We start from the raw sequence: 23,411 nt of genomic DNA, 5'->3' as shown, positions 1-23,411 counted from the left end.
GTGCAACATACAGTCCAAATCAAAAGATTAAGACCACTTGAAAAATGGAAAAAGAAATACTATTTTGCGTGATTGGATCTTAACAAGGTTCCAAGTAGAGCTTCAACACGCAACAAGAAGAAATGGGAGTGAGACACCGACGCACTTTTAATTTCCCTTTTTAATTTCACTTGTCTTGTGAATTCTTGCTTGATGTCATTTTTTGTTGCTATTATCTTTTGTTTGTTAAAGGTCTAGTGTTGGACACATAAATAATTCAGTGACAAGGCCAGGAAACAGTCCAGATTTCAATCCAGCTGAAACTCTATGGTGGAAATCGAAAGAAATTGTCTTTGACAAGAGTCCTATAAAGCTGATCTCTCAAAAGAGAAAACTAGAACCACCTTAAATATTATTTTTTATCAGTAAGTAAATGCCTCAAAAAGCCACTTTCCTTGTATGTCTCAAAAATTAGAGTTTTTGTGTCAAATCTGTTATTTGTTTATTGGCAACAAAGTAGAAAAGATGAATGAACATCCTCCAGCTGCGGTGATAAATTCCATAATTTAAGCCAATTGTTATACACCTTGTATACACGGACTAATGAAAATAACTGTTGGCTGCAGCCCTAAGGAACATCCACACTTGGTTCACATTTTCATATTCAGCTTCCTCGTCAGAGTTCTTGCCCCAAGTAACAGCACAAAGAGCACAAGTAACACTAAAATAGCACACAGAAAACAGACCTGCTTCCTCATGAGTGGAGGTAATAATTGGAAGAGTACAAGGACTCCACTTCAAAATGAGAATTAGTGCAAATAATACGAAGTACATACAGATGCACTTACACACATGCATCTGTAAAGATGAGGACAAAATGATTAGTATCCTCCTAAGACCTGAACGCTTCCACAGCATGCATTTTTAATTTTACTTTGCTATTTGGGCTGATTGGCACCTGATGAATGTAAAAACAAAGAATTACCACTTCTTTTTTTTAACCTAATTTTTCTTTCTGAGAAAAATGAGATCTACATATGAGGACATTCGTTTTAAATTTTGATAGAACAGTGGCAGTATAATGTCCTCGTAAGTGGATATCAGGCCCTAAGTATTTTTGTCTGGACATTCCAAAATGTCCACATCCCAATAGGAGGGTATTACCCCTAGTTTTGTCAAAATTTTCAACAAGGGCAATTCTAAACATACTAGTTTTCTTTAAAGTATTCTTATTATTGTTATTATTGTTATTATTATTATTTCAGAAAAAAATTACTAGGGTCAACATTTTTAGCCCATGAAAATCTTTTCTGTGCAATGATGTTCTTTAGTTTGGTTATCTCCACACACAGTGTAAAACTTCAGCAAGAGTTGTCACTTAAGAAAGCCACACAGTACAGAACTCTCCTGGAAGAGGTTTGGAGTAAAAGATTGCAAAGAATCAGGAAAGAAAACTAGAGAAAAATGTGTCTTAAGACCCTTAGAACAACTCCCAAGACTCGAGCAAATGAATGAGAAAGTCGGGAATTGTATTCTCAAAGAAGACAATCCCTAGAAACCTACACAGGAATGGCTGCACAGAACAGAAAACTACACTTCAAAAGTATTTCTTATCCATTTACTAGATGCCTATGTTCAAATTATGTGATTTGCACAAAGGCGTTGACAAGGCTTGTACTTCTAGAGACAGGCAAAGATAAAGTTGCAAAATTAAACCATGACACCAATGAGTACTTTTCATGAACATGGGCGTAATTTTCACTGGCAGCACGGTGGCACGGTGGTTAGCACTGTTGCCGCACAGCAAGAAGGTCCTGAGTTCAATTCCACCATCAGGTCTTTCTGTGTGGAGTTTGCATGTTCTCCCCGTGTTTGCGTGGGTTCCCTCCAGGTACTCTCCCACCGTCCAAAGACATGCGGCTTGTGGGGATAGGTTGATTGGATAATCCAAATTGTCACTACGTGTGAATGGTTGTCTGTCCCTGTGTGTTGGCCCTGTGACAGACTGGCGACCTGTCCAGGGTGTACCCCGCCTCTCGCCCTATGATAGCTGGGATAGGCTCCAATGCCCCCCGTGACCCTGAAAAGGATAAGCGGAAGCGGATGGATGAATGGACCTGGTGTCCACATATACGGACATCACATTTTTGGTTATTTAGACCCGAATACTCAGTTTTGCTCTACAAGGGCCTGATATCCACTTACGAGGACATTATACTGCCACTGTTCTATCAAAATTTTAAACGAATATCCTCATATGTGGATGTCATTTTTCTTAGAAACAAAAAGTGGGTAAAAGAAAAAATCTGGTAATTCTTTGTTTTTACATTCATTGGGCCCCAATCAGCCCAAATATCAAAGAGAAATTCAAAATGCATGCTGTGGAAGCGTTCGGGTCTTAGGAGGTTAAATAAAATATGAAGTAGAAAAATGCAAATATAAAAACAAAGCCAGCTGTGTTAAAGCAAAACTATATCAAGCTAAATCGTTTCAAGACTGAACAAGGTAATCATAAACCCACTTCAACTTCTGGTTTTTAGTCATTTTACTTAGTGCTATTTAGTGCTTCTGCAGCAATTGTGGCAGCCAGCATGACTGCCGAGGACACTCAGCAGATGAGCCTGTGCATGTAAAACTTTGGGAGCGCCATGTATCTTTAAAATTTAAAAAAAAAAAAACGGTCATTGTAGCGGGGCGTGGCCTGTGGTGCCGTGCTCTTGGGTGCAGGGAAGGCAGACGCACCTGCACTAGTGATGGGATTTCCGGCTCTTTTTAGAGATCCGGCTCTTTCGGTTCGGCTCACTAAAAAGAGCCGGCTCTTTCGGCTCCGAACCGGCTCTTCAGGTTGTTTTGTTGCTTTAATTAATTTATTATTAACAATAATATAAAATTATGCACAAAAGGAATTACTAACGTAAAAACAAGTGGTTTTATTTATATATGTTTATATATAAATATATGCGGTGGCCCCTAGAGACAAAACACGTACAAACTCCAAAACACATTTCTAGCATGAACTGAACTTCCAAAGCAGAGCTACTAGATCACTTAAATTACACAATTGAAAGCATGTGTGTATTGTTTGTGTATTTATACACAGGCACTCATATATATATTCAAATAATTTAAAAAAAAGTTCATTTACCTGTTATTACCACACACCAAATCCGGTCGTTGGTACTTGCTGGCTTGTGTAGCCACAAGATAACAAAGGCTCAACACTGCGCCCAGCATCCTGGAGCACTTCTGTTGTCTTTTGTACGTGTTTTGAGTTTTTAGGTGCTTCTGAGTTTTTATATGCTTCTGAGTTTTTACGTGCTTCGGAGTTCGTACGTGTTTTTACATGTTTTGGAGTTTTTACGTGTTTTGGAGTTTGTACGTGTTTTTACGTGTTTTGGAGTTTGTACATGCTTCAGAGTTCGTACGTGATTTGAAGTTTGTATGTGCTTTGTCTCTAGGGGCCACCGTAAATATACTTTTATTTATTCACTCCACATAAAATGTAATAAATAAATCATATAATACAAAAATCAACTATTCACATTTCAAGTTTTAACTATTTAAATTTTCAGCTTTTTCCTTTCACAAATTTAAAGTGAAAAGCACACAAAACACTGCAAACCACAACACAATTAAATATAAATTATAATATGAAAACTAAAAGAACATGCATATTCTCTGTCATATGGACCTGCATGAATAAACTTTCTCAATCCTTTATCATCTGCAACCGAAAATAGTTGTGGATGATTACTATACCTTTCTAATGTTGTTGTCCCTGCCTCTCTTTCTCTCTCTCTGGCTCTGTTCCTGTGCTACTGAGTGTAACTACCGCCCCTCCCCCCTCTGCCCAGCGTAAAGCACAAGGCCCGCGTGCAGAGTGAAGCGGGAAAAAAGTGCGAGAGAGAGGCTGAGAGAAAGAAAAAAAAAAAAAAAACCCACGTGACGGCTCGCGATAAGGAGCCGGCTCGCGTCGTTCACGTCAAAGAACCGGCTCTAAGAGCCATTTCGTTCGCGAACGACCCATCACTAACCTGCACGGCATCCACAATCATGCCCCGCCATCATATGGGACTGCGTCCTGACTCGGGGTTGGTGGTGTTGATGTGGATGTGCACAAAACAATAAAAATATACAGAACATTAATTTTAAAGATACATGGGTTGGATGTTCACAGTGGTGCCAAAACCCAGGACGGGAGGCACGGCAGACCCAGGACTGGGCCAGCAGAATGAGGAGCTGGCCAGAATGGTGGCCGAGCTGGCGGCCACGCAGCAGTAGCAGGTGGTGGTGGTAGCACGCCGTTGGCAGGAAGAGGGGCTAGGGATGCCTGCTCCCCTCGCGGGGGGAGGGGAGCAGGATCAGCCGGATGGCTCCCTGGCCTGGCGATGGGGGTATGTGGCGGGGCGTGGCCTGTGGTGCTGTGCAGGGAAGGTGGACGCACCTGCGCGGCTTCCACAATCATGCCTCGCCATCTTAAATATGGGACTGGGTCCTGACTGGGTTGGTGGTGTTGATGTGCACAGAACAATAAAAATGTACAGTACACAACTGGGTCATGTTCACAGTCATTCATTTGTTTGTGAAGCTAGTTTTACAGCAAGGTCTTAATGGAAAATTTCAAAAATAAATAGAAATTTGTTAAGGATTCTGTGAGCTCACAATCAACTATCCTGTGAGGTCGCTGAGCCCCTTCTGCATTTAGAGAAAATGTCTCCAGGTTTTCTCCCACTTTGCCTCTGCAATCTAAGGCTGAGATCTTTGCAGTTTTAGAACTCTGATCACATTTTTCTGAGTATAATCTGGATGTATGATTATAATTATGCACATGGTTTTTGCTGATTTTTTCTTTACATTAGCATTAGCTGGCCGTCCAGTTGATATAGATTGCTGCTGCCTCTGCGGTAAAAGACTGCCTAACTTCTCATTTTAAAGCCAATTTGTTCTCTTTTTGTGTCGTTTCTGAAGACAACAATACCACCATTGACTCCTAAGCTTATGAATATGCTGTAATATTTAAGCTCAGTAGGGACTTCTACTTCTATATATTGCAGGCTAAATCTATTTTTTACAAGTACTTATCGTGTTTAAGTTCACTGGGGCATTTGACAAGGGTATACATAATTTAGAAAAGACACAAATACAAATCCTGACTCCACCTGTTTCACTTTATGCATGAATACAAGATTCTAATCCCTTTAAATCATAGTGAAAATCCATCCCATATCACATTTTCAAATTTCATATTTCATTTACAAGTTTGTTTGTTTTTTAAAAATGCACTAAGTAAAGTCTGACAGGAATGAGCCCATCATCAAATACTCAAAAAGCAGTCACCAGTAACTCAATGCATGTTTCAGTCCTTTTTTTTTCATTTGTCATATCGTTGTCCCTTCAGCTGTTTGCTAAACCATACTAATGAGGTTAGCACGTGTAACAAGGAACAGCAGTTCATCAAGACTTGGATTTCATAATACACCAAACTCCTTTGCATGGCAGTTTTAGGAGTACTTATCCATTTAAAAGCAAAAGACACACAAAAATAACCTTACAGTAACCTGAAAACTTTAGCATGTCTCTAACTACCTTAGCTAAACCCTGTATTTCAACATTTCACATAAAATAACTTGTATTGTTGCATTTGTCATAAAAAAATAATTAAAACTGAGCTTTAACACACACCCCTGCGTTATATTTTACGGTCTTACCAATGTTCCACACTGGTAAGCTCATAAACATAAGGGACCCTACGGGCTCAGGAGGAAAAAAAATACAACAAAACGTTAAAAAAAAGAATTATCCAGGAGTGACACAAACTTTCAATAGGCAATATGTTAAAAGTAGAAACTGCAGAGGTGCATTCACATGACAAACTCTGTTTTTTATTTAATAAATTAATATGAATTCAAAATAAATTGCTGTTTTTTCTCAAGGACAACTTAACCCAATACGACTGCAGAAATTTGAACATGGTTATGCACTAATTTTCCAGGAAAATTACTATTTTATTAATTCAGAGAAATACGATAGATTTTCTCTGAGGTCAGGCAGTAGAGATCATCTACCAATCCGGAGGTAGGAGATGAATCTCTGGCTCCTCCAGCCCATACATGGGTATGTTACTAAACTGAGTTGTATTTAAGTCATTATAGTCTGTATTTGCCAAACATTAAGTCCTTAACAAAGTCACAACCCTCTAATCCATGAGATATGGGTCAAATAAACATATAAATTACTTGCTGAATATCAGTTTTTTCCTTTCCTATGTCTGACAATATAGTTTGCTAAAAGGGTGCCACAGAGAGAAAGCAGGTCTGTATAGTAATGATGTAACAAAAAGCGGGTGAGGGACACTTGCTAGCGTGTGTCGGCTACAGACCAGAGAGGCTTAAGGGCTTGTTTGTGTGCGTTGGGGGGTAGGGTGGGGGTTACATAACCATCAAGGCTTGTGCAGCATCCTTGCATTGCTAATGCGGCTTCCCCGGTCACAAGCCTGCTTTAAGCACAAGGATAACAATAAGTGAGACGAACAGACGGACAGGGACAGACAGAGTGAGAAATAGGGAGCTGTAAGCTGCCTTGCCCTGCATCGAGCATCACTGCGTTCACTCACAAAAAAACACTTCATCAGTCTGCTATGCACAGATGCAAACATGAGAGCTCCCGCTTACAGCCAGGACCACTTTCAACACGACCTGACCTGCAGGACAATGGTGCTGTGTTACTTCCTTCGTCTCTCTGAGGACATAAGCTGCGGTCTGGGCTACTTTTTATACTATGCAATACACATTTGTGTGGTTTTCACTACAGTTATTTTCATGAATCATTGTCTTTAAATTATATAAAAAATATAATAGACATTAACTATATTATTAGGATGTCATTAAAATCTGTTTTTCAAAGATAATATCATCTGTGTATAAAGAGTATAAATAATTTTATTTAATGTGTAATTAAATAAAATGTCAATAAAATGTCAAGGTAATTACAAAAACACCTTTGGGACTGAGAAATTCACATGTACCCCACTCAATTCATTAAAAAGTGTTGAAATGAAGATGAAGCAGTGTGCTTGTGTCACACATGGAAGATTAAAGTAAATATTTAGTTGATCTGAGCTAAGGTAACTTCTTGTCTCATTTTTTGGCTAACATTTCAGCTGTCCCAGGTCGTAATAAGTAGCTGCTGTTTGTGAAGAGAGGCCTTCGTTAGTTAGAAAAGTGATTCATAAGCACTAATTCTAATAATAAGTCAGCTAAAGTGGTTATAAACTGGAAACCGGTCTCAGTGTTTAAACACTCACAGAAATAAAACACAACACAGTGTTTTTGTGACATTTAGCTTGTTTCTGAACTTAAACTGACATGAACAGGAGTTAGGAGTTATGATTGCTAAACTCAGTAATGCAACAATTATGAATGCTCAGAAAACTAGAAAATGGGAATATTTGATGATTTGTATTAGAAAAGACTACTAAAAAACTTGATCTCATGTTATTGCACTTTTTAATGCTATTAAATTAGCAAAAATGCACACTCATTAAATGATCAACCTACATTGTGGTTATAAAAATTACTGTTGAAATAGATCAAATAGATTTTCTATTAAAGCTCAGTTACAAACAGTTTCTCTATTCCCGAATGTCTGTCAGTATGAGTGGATCTCCCTAATATGGTCCACACAGTGCACTTCCATTTCTAAGAAGGAGCCAATCAAAAAAGGCAAGAGGAAAAGAAGAGTTGCGGGGCAGCACCCAAGCTTTGGTTATTTTGTACTCTGAATCATCCAAAGCTACCTTACTAGAATCCAAGAATAAAAATATTGAGGTAGAAATAAGCATTACAGATCAAGCATTATGATCAAACACAGGATTTACATCACAACTTCACTGTGCAAACACATACCAAGGAGGACTGTGCCATATTTAAAATACGTACATTGTTTTGGACTTTTTCACTTAACTTATTTTGAAGAAATTACACTAGGTTTTGTTGTTATTTGGTTACACGTGTACCATACTCATAGAAAGGCAGTAGAGTACAGTAAAAGGTAGTCTCCCAATAGCACAGGTAGCACTAGTGCGTAGCAGCATCCATGTGTGAGATGCAGTTGTGTTGACTTGGTATTCAGACAGTGACTGCAGGCAAAACAACGAGCAAGGATGCTATTCTTAGTCTAGCACAGCATCATCCTAGAGCAGTACCACATGTCGGATACAAACTCACAAACAGAAAGTATTACATATTCACAGCAGAATCAATTTTCATTATTTAAAAGCACACTAGTGTGATTTATCACATTTAGCCTTTAGCCTCAGTTAAATATCCTTTCAAGAAAACGTCCATATTTTCATATCTCTGATTGTGTAACGTCAAACTTACTGTATGTCCCATTTCACCAACTACCAACTTCATCACTATGGAAACACATCAGTCAAGTGGCACATAGGTGAGGCTATAATGGGCAGCAGCATTAGCATTAGGCATGGTGAGAAGGGGGAAGAAAAAAAAGATCTTTTAGTTGCTTTATATTTTCCTACTACTAACTATAGTACAAACGGTTTTAGCAATTATTTTAATATTATTTGACAGTTCATTTTAGCCTCTTTCAGCTCATTGTTCTGATTTATATTGGTGATTCTAAATTGCCCACGAGTGCGCATGGTCTCTCTGTGTTAGCCCTGCAACCAACTGGCCACCTCTCCACGGTGTATCCTGTATGTGGCAGGAGTATCAGAACAGTTGAGACACATTTTTTCTAAACACCGCGTCTCCGTGGCTTTTAAACCCCAAAACAGGATGCCCCCAAAATTGGTCCCTGACATATGCCTGACATATAGACTTTAAATCACAAAAGAATACAACAATGAACACAACTCCCTTTGTGTGACTTGTTTAATAGGTTTCTCTTGAAATTTCTGCTGTTTAAATAGTGACAGAATTATTTACTAACTAAAACTGCTATACATAATTCTTACTAATGGTTCGTATGTTTTTATAAGCACTGTAAATGTTTGTATTTATTTAGTTAGTTAGTTAGTTAGTCAGTCAGTAAAGTTAATAACTAACTTTAATGACGGTGTTCTTTCTCAACTTTTACTAAGTAATTCTTGTGAATGATGGTGTAACTTTTCATACCTAAAAATACTCACCATTTAATAGTGTTGCATAAGTATAGTTGAGCAACTGCCAGTTTTAAGACAAACCAGAAACGAATTATTTTATAAGTATATTTGAATGTAAACGTGTATGCATTGAGTACAAAAGGGACACAGTTTCGAATGAAAATACTTTTTAAGTATAATTAGGACATAACACTTCATTTTAAGCGCAAAAGCTTTAAACCTAAATTCATCAAAATTACCTGGTGGGATATTCCACCATAAGTTAAAGGTTGTATCATGAAGGATATCTAATTACCTTCTGAATTCCTGATAGCTAGAGTTTTGGGAGGGAAAATAAAGAAACGCTGAGCAAGACTCATGACACCGTGTATGTGTGGTGAGGACTTTTTAAAGGGACTCAAGAAAGACAGAAATGAAAGAGCAAAGAAAATTGACGGTTTTTCACGCTAAAAGCACGTTTACCGTGGGACGCACCTGCTGCTTCTCAATAGCATCCTTGCTGATGGCGGACACTTTGGACGCCGGCGCCCTCTCGCATGTGCATCCCTCCAGCAGGTATATACCTGAGGGCCGTGCGCTCTGGTCGTTCTCGAAGTAGAAGAGCACATTCTGGTAGAGGGCGAAGTACTTCTCAGCCCAGCGACTGTTCTCTGTGGTCTTCTTGCTCAGGTAGCCGCGCTTGGTCCCCTCTTTGCGCGCAACCACTGACAGATACAGAGCGTGGCCCTCATTGTACCGCACGCTCTTCTGCATTATGTTTACACTGAGTCCTGTCCTTATTTTGGTCCCAACTTCAAAGAGCAAACATATGTATCACATCACGCATCCTCGATATCGCTACCGTTATCTCTACCGGATGGATACTGAAGAGAAAGTGGTTAACATCTCAACTGCAGAAAAAGGTAATCCAGGTTTACCATGGCATAAAAAGTTGGAGAGTGCATCACTCTTACCAGACTGTCAAATACACGCTCCAGTGTCAGCTGAACCGTTGAAAAGCAGCACCGCTTCAACACATCTCCATGCTGCAAAGTTCGGACATGACCTAGAAAGCCAGTGTGTTTCTGTCCTGGTGGTTAAAAAAATGAGGAAAACGACGGAGTGTGTAGTACCGCCAACAACAGCACACAGAAATAGACTCAGTGAACAGACGGTGAAAACAGAATCACGACGGACATCAGCGCTAATCGGCTTTGACATCAACTTAGATCGCCGCAGCCCGCGCGCTGCTCTCTGAGCGCGGAGCCTCGCAGGAGTTCCATTTAAGCAGCGCAAACCAAAGTGCACCAAAGTTTACACACCCACAGTTTTACACAGCACACGTTTCGCTGTGAAAAAACAAAAAAAAGACGTCCCTGCTGAGGAGGGCTGGTTCCCGCTTTGCTCAGGTCCAGTTTGTTGGTTCTCTCAGGTGGATAGTGATATTTTTCATGAAATCTGCCTCCTTTAGAGGTTTGGTATAAAATTGTTCGCAGGTTTGTTGACATCAAACTTGGGGATTTTTTTTTACTCAGCAGTTTGGATATTGGTGCCCATATTAAACCGGATAAATCTTGTAGCCTACTTTTTTCTCCAAATGCCTCTTTTTGGTTTTTGATGACCAAAAGCAAGCAATTTTGTCAAAACAAGAGACCAAAGTATATGTAAGGTGTATTGCTATTAAGTGTGTGTGTGCAATACACCTTACAAAGTATATGTAAGGTGTATTGCTATTAAGTGTGTGTGTGTGTGTGTGTGTGTGTGTGTGTGTGTTGGGGGGGAGGTGGGGGTCCGTTACCAGCTATTTCAGCCTAATTTTGTTACATTTACATGAGCATTATTCCCTGACCTCTGAAATCAGCAAGGAACCTAGAGTTGGTTGTGTAACAAAAATTCCAGCAGGCCAACAGTTTCAAACCAGGCTGTATTGGGGTTTTTGAGACAAACAGCACACGTTAAAAACCCATGTCAGTTTGAACTTCAGTTCATTTTGACCATGTCTGTGGTTCCTACCTAAACTAGTGCCATGTGTGGCTGATTGATGTTTATGTTAGGGAGCAGTTGATCAGGTATACCTAACAAAGTGGCCAGAGAAATGGATATGTGCAAATCACAATAGCATGATAAACAACTCTGGTGATTTATTTCAACTTAGTCATGTGGCTCTATGAGTAATGTTAATTGCAGTCCTCCAAAACATTTGGTGAAATTTGTTCCATGAAATAGCAAGTATTGCAGTGACTTTTCAAAGGTCTGACTGATAGTCTGACTGATATACATTTCAGACTCCAAATCACCTAAATCAAAAGCAAACCTACTTACTTATTTCTCAGATTATTTCTTTTACAAAATAAGTTGTTATACTAAGTGATGTCTAAGCATAAGTGTATTTGTATCAAGATTTGACCTTTAAAATCAACATATCACTTTGAGCACTTGTGTTCTCAAGGAGTCTTAAAATATAACAAAATAAATATTTATCACTCTTATGGAAGTTCCCTTTAGAGTAGATATGCCTTCAGCACTAATAAGTGTGTGTGTGTCTCTGTGTGTCCATTTCTAACACACATTTGTAAGGTGGACAAAAGCAGAAGTTTCTATTTTTATAAAGTGGTTATTTGCATCAAAAGATGGCTGTTGAAAGTCCCATCCAGCCTGAAACAGATGTTGTAATGCTTTAGTAGTCAGTGTTTGTATGTGTCGCACACATGCAGAGACAAATGACTGACGGAGTTAAGGTGCCACAGACTTTGCATTTCACTTGTGTGCGTAGATCTCTGTTCAAAACCTCTTAGGAAACCTCTTCTTTATGTCAGACTGACAAAAAGTAAAAAGCAGTTCCTGTATTTTATTTTTTTAAATTTCTTTTATTTAGGATAGTTTTGTAAGCACACTGTATAATTTCAGCTAGCTCTTGTCTATTTTTTATTTTTATTTCATCCATCTTCTTCTGGTTTCAGGGGTGCTGGTGCCATGCACTCAGAAAAATTATGGTTCTTAAATGGTTCTTCAGATGTCTTCATGGTTCTTTAAAGAACCATCATACGTCAAAGAACCTTTTTATTTTGTGGATGGTTCTTCAGCTATTACAAATGGTTCTTTAAAGAACAAAAGGTTCTTTATCCTTAGCAATCTAAGTTTGATGGTGTAAATGGCATAAATATTTATTCACTATAATGAGGCTGTGAATTATACTGTGTGTTTTCTTTGTGTGCATGTGTGTGCGAAGGGGAAGGGCGGGATACCTGGCAATTACCCTTTAAGAGAAGATGGTAGGAAACTGAATATTCAAATAAAAGTTAGAAATATTTGCAAACAATAGACACAATACACACATTCAAATACTGTACTTTAGTTTTAAATTTTAATAAAGCATTACTATTTTCTACTCCAAGGCATTACTTTTGAGATTATTATATATTTTTGAAAATATAGCATAATGATAATACTAGTTATTGTAAACTTTACAAACCACCCAGCAGTATGTAAAGTCAAATTATAAAATACAAGTAAATAACAATTGCAGAACAGAATGTCAGTGTAATGGACACAGACTTCGTTTTGACAAAGCACACTGCTTAGGTAAATGATCTGAGTAGTTGTTCATCACTGATCAATTTGTTAATATGTGTTTCGAGCCAAATAAATGACAGGGAGAGAGAGAGTGACGTCAGAACAGGTCATACTGTAACCTCCCGGGAGCGGACGGAGGGGGTCAGTCGTTGGGATGCGTATGCGCAGGCAGAGTGTGCGAGCGGCGGGCCTTGACCTTCGGGAAAAAAAACTCACGGACGGTGACAGCGAAACGGATAACAGTCTTCAGTACCTGCTGGACTTTGAAGCTGTGGATTGTGGGACTGTAAAAAAATGTAAAACATTTTCATTAAAACCTTATTACTGTTTTGTTTTTGTTACTCGTCATTGTAGCTTGCTGTTAATGTTGTGCTAACAGTAGCGATTAGCTAGATACGTTAGCCGTTGAGGTCAACGCAATTTAGTATCCAACGGTTTTCCTAACAAAACCACTGTTATAATTAAGTGAAGCTGCTCCCAGCTAATTTGAACCTTTGGCTTCTAAAATATGTGGCTCAATTGCGTGCTGCGTACATAACCTAATGTCAGCTAGACCGAAATTAAAATGTAATATATTGTTAAAGTCACTAAAATGGCGCCTGAAGCCTGTTGTGACGTGAGCTCTGTGTCTGCTCTAGAAACTCTTGAAATTCTGTAGATCTGAGCCGTACATTAAATACTCACATGAACCTGTACTTTGAATTCTGTATGAGCTGTATAAAATACAGCTATGCATAAGTGTTTTGAATGAATAATTAGATTAGATGACTCTTTATTGTCTAATCGAATTATATAGAAATGAATAGAAATGTGACATGAGTCTTTGACTGTTCCTGCATAACTTAGTTTCGGACTAGTTGACAAGTTATGCTCCGGTCATTTGATGTTTCCAAGGTAGATGTTCTTTTGTAATATAGTTAATTTTTTTGTATATTTCATTTATCCACCATCATACATCATACATACAAGTAGAGCTGGGCGATAGAACGATAACGATATGTATCGCGATATAACTTTTACTCGATAGAGAAATTAAGCTATCGCGATAGACCTCGCCGCTCTTGTCCTCTTAAAAAAAAAAAAGGTCAGCCGATCCAAATTCAGTAGCGCAGAGCCGAACCAATCACAGCCGCAGCGTCACGTCGCGTGACTTGTTACGTACAGCACAAGTGCCAAGCCGCACTGTGTTTGTTTGGGAAGCAGCCAGCGGGTAATGGAGCCAGCGCATAATGGAGGAAATGAGTGTGCCGACTAGAAAAATCAACCGAGCGTGACCGAAGAGAAAACAGATGATGGTTCCAATGCCAGAGAGATTGTCGAACGGAAGAGCCATAGAAGTTCCGTAGTGTGAAGGTATTTCGGCTATTTCAAGTCTGACAAAAAACAGAGTAGCGTGCACTGTAAATTGTGCCGAAAGCAAGTCTGGAAATACAATAAACTGGTGCATGCGTCACACTGTGCGCCACGTTATTGTTTCGGTGAAATGAATTTCTACAATACTGTTAATTCTACTCTCTGCAGTGTTTAAATGCTTACATATACACACAGTTACTGTCCCTCCACACATACGACTCGGTTCTGCTTCTATGCCCCAGCTTTGTTTACTTTTTCCCACCGAGGCTTCTAGACTTCTGATTGGCCAACATTTCTGCACGGTTAGGAATCTAGCGCCACCTGCTGCTTTGGCATGTTCATAGCAGCGTTTTCTTTCATTTCTCCCTTTATGTGTGGACGGGATTATTTTTTAAAACGAAAACGGAAAATCTCCGTTTTCAAAAATACCCGTGTACGTGTGGACGTAGCCTCAGTCTCTGACTGAAAGCGCTAATTCATCATTCGGCTTTTGTCAGACTAAAGTAACTGTTACAACTGTTTGAAAAGCTCAGCTATACAACAAGGAGAGATTGAGAATTTCCTTTTAGTTCTCAGTTTACTTGATATTGACAAAAGTTAGTCAGTTTTGTCTGTTCTTCTGTAAAACAAACTAAGATTTATTTTTAGAATTAATACTTTATTTCTAAGTGGAATTGACAATTTAGTCTGTTTCGTTTGTTCTATTTTGAAACTTAAACGCTTTAGCGGCTGCCTTTTGTGTAGTTTGCAATATTTGCCTTTATTTATCTGAAAAAGTCTCATGTTCCTTAAGTACATCTACCCTGTTGAACTTATTATGGGAAATAAATATTTAAAAACAAGCTGCTGATTATTTCACATTTTACTTGTGAGCAACGGCACATTTAAATCTTACAAATATAGTTATTTGGCTTATATCGTGATAGATATCGTTATCGCCTGAAATGAAAAAAACATATCGTGATATGAAAAAATCTCATATCGCCCAGCTCTACATACAAGCTAAGAAGAGGTCGTTATACTAACAAGAGGTATCAACGCCGGGCCAAAGTTCAGCACATGGTTAAAGTTTGTAGTCCAGCCAGGGTGTAAATATCACTCAGCAGCCAGAGCTGAAGCAGGTAGCATCAACACATAAATCTACTCTACCCGGCTTAAATCACAAGAGCACCTCTGACCAAAAAGCTGTAGATTTTTCTTGTTTGCACAAATTAATCCAGATTCACATTAATTGTGTTCACAGCTCCAACAAAATACTGGTGTCAAGCCAGCCTCCAATTCGAGACTTGCAGTCAAGCCAGCCTCCAGTTTGTCTTACGTTCCCTGTGTATTCAAAGTATTACGGGAATGGATGTGGAAACCGGATTTCAAAATAAAAGCCAACTTCGAGTGAATTAACAGATATGTTAAGAACATAATAACATATAATTTAGGCTTTTTTTTTTTTTACAAACTCTAATGTTAGATCTATATGACACAGCCTTGTACCCTAATTGTGCCCTGTCACTATCAAGGCCATCTTATTTTGGATTTCAAAGTAAAAGCCCTGTGAATCTTCATTTTTGAACTACTCTTTCAATGACTTAATAATGCTCTTAAAAGCAAAAGTCGTATTTCCAAATACTATTTGAACTTTATATCAACACTTTCCAACCACAGTCTTTTTACAGTGATACCATATCAATATCAAGTCAGTCTGATTTTGCCTTTCATAGTAATGGCCCTTTGAAATTGTCCACAATTGACCTAACTTTCAGTGATTTCAAAATGCTCTAAAATGGCACATTCCTGTTTCCACAGGGTAATTCCACCTTAGATCAACAGTATACAGCCCCACAGTGATACCATATCAATATCAAGTCATTCTGATTATGCCTTCCAAAATAAATGCCCTTTCAAATTGAGCATATACGGCCTACTTTTTTGACGATTTCAAAATGTTCTTAAACAGAATTTTGCTGTTTCCACAGGATAATTTCACTTTAGTTCAACAGTATACAACCTGACGATGTTACCATATCAATATCAAGTCATTCTGATTTTGCTTTCAAAAATAAAAGCATTTTCAAACTGCCCATATCTGACTTGATCCTGGAACAATTTCAAAATGCTCTAAAATGGAAAATTCCTGTTTCCACAGGGTAATTCCACCTTAGATCAACAGTATACAGCCCCACAGTGATACCATATCAATATCAAGTCATTCTGATTATGCCTTCCAAAATAAATGCCCTTTCAAATTGAGCATATATACGACCTACTTTTTTAACGATTTCAAAATGTTCTTAAACAGAATTTTGCTGTTTCCACAGGATAATTTCACTTTAGGTCAACAGTATACAACCTCACGATGTTACCATATCAATATCAAGTCATTCTGATTATGCCTTCCAAAATAAAAGACTTTTCAAATTGCCAAGATACGACCTACTCTTTTAAAGATTTCAAAATGCTCTAAAAGTGAAAATTGCTGTTTCCACAGGATAATTTCACTTTAGGTCAACAGTATACAACCTCACGATGTTACCACATCAATATCAAGTCATTCTGATTTTGCTTTCAAAAATAAAAGCATTTTCAAAATGCCCATATCTGACTTGATCCTGGAACAATTTCAAAATGCTCTAAAATGGAAAATTCCTGTTTCCACAGGGTAATTCCACCTTAGATCAACAGTATACAGCCCCACAGTGATACCATATCAATGTCAAGTCATTCTGATTATGCCTTCCAAAGTAAAAGACTTTTTAAATTGTCCATAATTGACCTAACTTTCAGTGATTTCAAAATGCTCTAAAATGGAAATTTCCTGTTTCCACAGGGTAATTCCACTCCAGATCAACAGTATACAGCCCCACAGTGATACCATATCAATATCAAGTCATTCTGATTATGCCTTCCAAAATAAATGCCCTTTCAAATTGAGCATATACGGCCTACTTTTTTGACGATTTCAAAATGTTCTTAAACAGAATTTTGCTGTTTCCACAGGATAATTTCACTTTAGTTCAACAGTATACAACCTGACGATGTTACCATATCAATATCAAGTCATTCTGATTTTGCTTTCAAAAATAAAAGCATTTTCAAACTGCCCATATCTGACTTGATCCTGGAACAATTTCAAAATGCTCTAAAATGGAAAATTCCTGTTTCCACAGGGTAATTCCACCTTAAATCAACAGTATACAGCCCCACAGTGATACCATATCAATATCAAGTCATTCTGATTATGCCTTCCAAAATAAATGCCCTTTCAAATTGAGCATATACGGCCTACTTTTTTGACGATTTCAAAATGTTCTTAAACATAATTTTGCTGTTTCCACAGGATAATTTCACTTTAGGTCAACAGTATACAACCTCACGATGTTACCATATCAATTTCAAGTAATTCTGATTATGCCTTCCAAAATAATGGCCTGTTGAAAATGCCCATAATTGACCTAACTTTCAGTGATTTCAGAATGCTCTAAAAAGGAAGATTTCAGTTTCCACAGGATAATTCCACTTTAGATCAACAGTATCCAACCCGACAGTAAAACCATGTAAATTTCATGTTGGTCTGATTTCGCCTTTCAAATTAATGGCCCGTCGAATTTGTCCATATGTGATATACTCTTTCAATTATTTCAGAATGTTTTAAAAATGAAAATTGCTGTTTCAACACATATTGGGTTTTCATTTTGAAAAGCAAAATCAGACTCAATTGATTATGACAGAATTGAATCATAAAGATGATGTAAAAGGAAGCTGAAATTGCCACTAGGTTGTAATTGATAGTACGTTTATATTTTAAGTCTGTGGAAAGATGTCATGGTTGGTTTGCAAGCTGTTTTGTAATTTCTTTATTTAGAATGACATCTTTCCACAGACTTAAAATATAAACGTACTATCAATTACAACCTAGTGGCAATTTCAGCTTCCTTTTACATCATCTTTATGATTCAATTCTGTCATAATCAATTGAGTCTGATTTTGCTTTTCAAAATGAAAACCCAATATGTGTTGAAACAGCAATTTTCATTTTTAAAACATTCTGAAATAATTGAAAGAGTATATCACATATGGACAAATTCGACGGGCCATTAATTTGAAAGGCGAAATCAGACCAACATGAAATTTACATGGTTTTACTGTCGGGTTGGATACTGTTGATCTAAAGTGGAATTATCCTGTGGAAACTGAAATCTTCCTTTTTAGAGCATTCTGAAATCACTGAAAGTTAGGTCAATTATGGGCATTTTCAACAGGCCATTATTTTGGAAGGCATAATCAGAATTACTTGAAATTGATATGGTAACATCGTGAGGTTGTATACTGTTGACCTAAAGTGAAATTATCCTGTGGAAACAGCAAAATTCTGTTTAAGAACATTTTGAAATCGTCAAAAAAGTAGGCCGTATATGCTCAATTTGAAAGGGCATTTATTTTGGAAGGCATAATCAGAATGACTTGATATTGATATGGTATCACTGTGGGGCTGTATACTGTTGATCTAAGGTGGAATTACCCTGTGGAAACAGGAATGTGCCATTTTAGAGCATTTTGAAATCACTGAAAGTTAGGTCAATTGTGGACAATTTCAAAGGGCCATTACTATGAAAGGCAAAATCAGACTGACTTGATATTGATATGGTATCACTGTAAAAAGACTGTGGTTGGAAAGTGTTGATATAAAGTTCAAATAGTATTTGGAAATACGACTTTTGCTTTTAAGAGCATTATTAAGTCATTGAAAGAGTAGTTCAAAAATGAAGATTCACAGGGCTTTTACTTTGAAATCCAAAATAAGATGGCCTTGATAGTGACAGGGCACAATTAGGGTACAAGGCTGTGTCATATAGATCTAACATTAGAGTTTGTAAAAAAAAAAAAAGCCTAAATTATATGTTATTATGTTCTTAACATATCTGTTAATTCACTCGAAGTTGGCTTTTATTTTGAAATCCGGTTTCCACATCCATTCCCGTAATACTTTGAATACACAGGGAACGTAAAACAAACTGGAGGCTGGCTTGACTGCAAGTCTCGAATTGGAGGCTGGCTTGACACAAGTAACAAAATGAGGAAGAGGAGGGGGAGAAACACAATTAGGTTGAATTACAATTGGATGGAAGGCGAGGACAAGGAGAAGGAAGCTTAGGATGAGGAGGAAGAAAAGCAGCAGGAGCATCTTTAGGGATCCCTATGATGTCATTGAGGTTGGTTTCATTAATATGGTCCTCTCACAAAGAACGATGACTTGTTTTAGTTCACCTACTTCCTGTATTAAATAGTGATGTGCAAAATGTTGTGAAAAACCATGGAGCAGGTACGTATAGTGCATCTGCAGGTAAATGAACATCAAATCTCTAAGACAGACTGAAATTTGTATATTTATCACCCTTATGATAAAACCCATGTCAGCCATTGGTTTATGGACTTTGTATTTTGAAGCCTCAACATTTGCTTTCTTGCTGTTGCTATGTTGGGACCATATTAGGATGAGGGATCAGAATCTGGAGTCATGCACACTATTGTTTCATTTAGTGTGTATCCATAAGATTCGTACAGCAGATCCAAGTTGCGCCTTGAAAACAGGAAAGTCGTCTGCATAGAGGAGAACTGTAATAGCAGGCTTGTAAAAAGTGAGGCTTTGTGCTCTCGTTTTACTTCTGTCACCCTGTTTTGATGCAGATTTCACTTGAAATCAGGCAAGAACTGGACTTATTTTTTTATGTGCTCTTGTGAATTGATTGTGTATCGCATATGTTTGATTTGACTTTCTGCAAGACAACAGTTGTCCGCTGGCCAAAAAAGTTTTCCAAATACCTCCACGTGATCTAGCCTGGATTTAGAAAAGAATAGCAAAAAAATCTGCACCTCCTGCTTCAGATGCAATTTGTGTTTCTGTGTTCAGAGGCAGCGGCGAGAGGGGAGACCTCGGCTCATCCAGCTGGAGAGCCTGACCAGGAGGAGTCGAACATTAACTGAGCTCTTCCAGGGCACCCTGCAGACTCGGCTGCTGGCATCGGCGAGGGATGACGTGAACGCCAAACTGGAGTCCATCACAGGTCAACTGCAGGTATGCGAGTCAGACCTTCTGAGGAGGGTTTCACTTTTCTCTTCTTTATAATTGACTCTTTTCTCGATCTCTTTCAGCTCCTTGTCTCAGAGTGGGAGGGATTTGAAGCACAAAGGGAGGAACTTGTCATTTGGTTGGCTGATATGGATGTGAGGTTGACCAGCTGACAGGAAACACCAGTGAAAAACTGAAACAACTGCAGGTGTGGGCTTGTTTTGATATGACATATACAGGGAGTGCAGAATTATTAGGCAAGTTGTATTTTTGAGGAATATTATTATTGAACAACAACCATGTTCTCAATGAACCCAAAAAACTCATTAATATCAAAGCTGAATGTTTTTGGAAGTAGTTTTTAGTTTGTTTTTAGTTTTAGCTATTTTAGGGGGATATCTGTGTGTGCAGGTGACTATTACTGTGCATAATTATTAGGCAACTTAACAAAAAACAAATATATACCCATTTCAATTATTTATTTTTACCAGCGAAACCAATATAACATCTCCACATTCACAAATATACATTTCTGACATTCAAAAACAAAACAAAAACAAATCAGCGACCAATATAGCCACCTTTCTTTGCAAGGACACTCAAAAGCCTGCCATCCATGGATTCTGTCAGTGTTTTGATCTGTTCACCATCAACATTGCGTGCAGCAGCAACCACAGCCTCCCAGACACTGTTCAGAGAGGAGTACTGTTTTCCCTCCTTGTAAATCTCACATTTGATGATGGACCACAGGTTCTCAATGGGGTTCAGATCAGGTGAACAAGGAGGCCATGTCATTAGTTTTTCTTCTTTTATACCCTTTCTTGCCAGCCACGCTGTGGAGTACTTGGACGCGTGTGATGGAGCATTGTCCTGCATGGAAATCATGTTTTTCTTGAAGGATGCAGACTTCTTCCTGTACCACTGCTTGAAGAAGGTGTCTTCCAGAAACTGGCAGTAGGACTGGGAGTTGAGCTTGACTCCATCCTCAACCCGAAAAGGCCCCACAAGCTCATCTTTGATGATACCAGCCCAAACCAGTACTCCACCTCCACCTTGCTGGCGTCTGAGTCGGACTGGAGCTCTCTGCCCTTTACCAATCCAGCCACGGGCCCATCCATCTGGCCCATCAAGACTCACTCTCATTTCATCAGTCCATAAAACCTTAGAAAAATCAGTCTTGAGATATTTCTTGGCCCAGTCTTGACGTTTCAGCTTGTGTGTCTTGTTCAGTGGTGGTCGTCTTTCAGCCTTTCTTACCTTGGCCATGTCTCTGAGTATTGCACACCTTGTGCTTTTGGGCACTCCAGTGATGTTGCAGCTCTGAAATATGGCCAAACTGGTGGCAAGTGGCATCTTGGCAGCTGCACGCTTGACTTTTCTCAGTTCATGGGCAGTTATTTTGCGCCTTGGTTTTTCCACACGCTTCTTGCGACCCTGTTGACTATTTTGAATAAAACGCTTGATTGTTCGATAATCACGCTTCAGAAGCTTTGCAATTTTGAGACTGCTGCATCCCTCTGCAAGATATCTCACTATTTTTGACTTTTCTGAGCCTGTCAAGTCCTTCTTTTGACCCATTTTGCCAAAGGAAAGGACGTTGCCTAATAATTATGCACACCAGATATAGAGTGTTGATGTCATTAGACCACACCCCTTCTCATTACAGAGATGCACATCACCTAATATGCTTAATTGGTAGTAGGCTCTCGAGCCTATACAGCTTGGAGTAAGACAACATGCATGAAGAGGATGATGTGGACAAAATACTCATTTGCCTAATAATTCTGCACTCCCTGTATTTGATATGAAACATACGTCAGAGACATTATCCTAAACTGGACTAACAAAGGACCATGAGTACAACATGAAACGTACATTACATAGCGTAATGCTAAAGTTCATTGATCATTTTAATCATAAACTTGTTGTTGAAATATTTTTACTGAACATACAAACATCTGCTGATGAAAATGTGTTGATTTATTGGTCTGTTATGAAGCTATTGCTATTTCTAATGTGTTTTATCACTTTCTGATGTTTTATTAATTAAACAATACATGTATTGTTGTGTTATCTGTAGCTATAGTATTTATATATATATTTATTTATAGTATAGCAAATATATTTAATTATTACTGTTTAAAACACTAATATGTGACATGTATTAGTAGTGATGTTGTGCTGAGGGTTAAAATGCCTTTTTGTCTTTTGGTAACTACAAAATGACAATAAACCATTAATATATGTCTATGCTGTGCTCGTATTTATTTTTACCCTACTCAAATTCAATTTATGATGCATTTTATTTTGAAAGATTTAAAATGTTTTTTTAAAGAACCACTCAAAAAAGGTTCTTTAAAATGGTTCTTTTAAAGAACCATTTGAAGGACCTTTTTAAAAATGATTCTTTAAAGAACTATTTTTAAAAAGGTTCTTTGAAAAACCATTAAAGGTGCCCCAAAGAACCATTTCTTGATGGTTCTTTGGGGCACCTTTAAAGGTTCTTCAATGAACCACTGAAAGAAATGGTTCTTCAAAGAACCATTGTTTGAAAGGTTCTTTGTGGCACCAAAAAAGGTTCTTCTATGGCATCAGTCTAAAGAACCACTTTTGGTTCCAGTTGGCACCTTTTATTTTTCTGAGTGTGGGGCAAGAGGCAGGGTACACCCTGGACAGGGCTAACACAGAGAGACAGACAACCATTCGCACTAACATTCATATCTAAACCCAATTTAAAATCACAAATTTACCTTACTCCACTATCTGCATATCTCAGGACTGTGGGAGCAGTCACAGTACCTGTAGAGAACCCACACAGACATAAAAAGGACATGCAAACTCCATGCAGAAAGGCCCACCAGAAAAGAAAGAAAGAAAGGCCCCAGTCGGATTGTAAATTTGGACCCAAGACATAGTTGCTATAAGGGAAAAGTGCCAAACACTGCACCACCTCCGCCCTTGTTGGATTTGTTTGTTAGTTTAAAGTTAAATAATATATTTTTTATACCTAGTTTTAGTTTAATCATCTATGTCTACTTTCAGTTATTACAGATTATTTTATCAAAAGGCACAGTGAAACAGAGCCAATGCCTGTGTAATCTGTTAGGCAGCTTAGTATCAGTTACCATGATGAAGTCTAACTCCACTCCACTCCACTCTGCATTGACCTGTTAAAAAGGTTATATTCTGAGAGGGGTCAAAATAGTACTGTAAAATAATAGAAATTTGAATAACATCATGGAGCAGCTATGGTTAGCACTGTTGCCTCACAGCAAGGTCCTGACTTCAATTTTACCATCAGATCAGGGTCTTACTATGTGGAGTTTGCATGTTCTCCCGTGG

General features: G+C 38.2%; 2 protein-coding genes across 11 annotated transcripts in view; one reads left to right on the top strand and one right to left on the bottom strand.

Annotated features, from left to right (window-relative positions):
• rasgrf2a (Ras protein-specific guanine nucleotide-releasing factor 2a) overlaps positions 1–10,795 on the bottom strand; it is a 51,381-nt gene extending 40,586 nt beyond the window's left edge. For 3 of the 10 annotated variants that reach the window (XR_013099557.1, XM_076886769.1, XM_076886770.1), the window contains exon 1: positions 9,566–10,795. Coding sequence is in view for 9 of the 10 variants with exons in the window: in XM_076886769.1 (XP_076742884.1) it covers positions 9,566–9,856 (291 nt within the window). In the remaining variant the exon portion in view is untranslated. The remainder of the gene's footprint in view (positions 1–9,565) is intronic. The other 7 variants (XM_076886766.1, XM_076886767.1, XM_076886764.1 and 4 more) reach the window with 6 other exon arrangements.
• Positions 10,796–19,036: 8,241 nt separating this feature from the next.
• LOC143419552 (uncharacterized) lies at positions 19,037–22,319 on the top strand. The gene is made up of 3 exons (XM_076886763.1): positions 19,037–19,212; positions 19,911–20,075; positions 20,153–22,319. Exons 1-3 carry the CDS (start codon positions 19,156–19,158, stop codon positions 20,240–20,242), a joined length of 312 nt encoding a protein of 103 aa, XP_076742878.1. The 5' UTR covers positions 19,037–19,155; the 3' UTR covers positions 20,243–22,319.
• Positions 22,320–23,411: the final 1,092 nt, after the last annotated feature.

The sequence above is a fragment of the Maylandia zebra genome, linkage group LG7 (assembly GCF_041146795.1).
Source record: "Maylandia zebra isolate NMK-2024a linkage group LG7, Mzebra_GT3a, whole genome shotgun sequence".
Lineage (NCBI taxonomy): Eukaryota > Metazoa > Chordata > Actinopteri > Cichliformes > Cichlidae > Maylandia > Maylandia zebra.
Note: the sequence above shows the minus strand (reverse complement) of the source record. Positions and strands in the feature narration are given on the sequence as shown.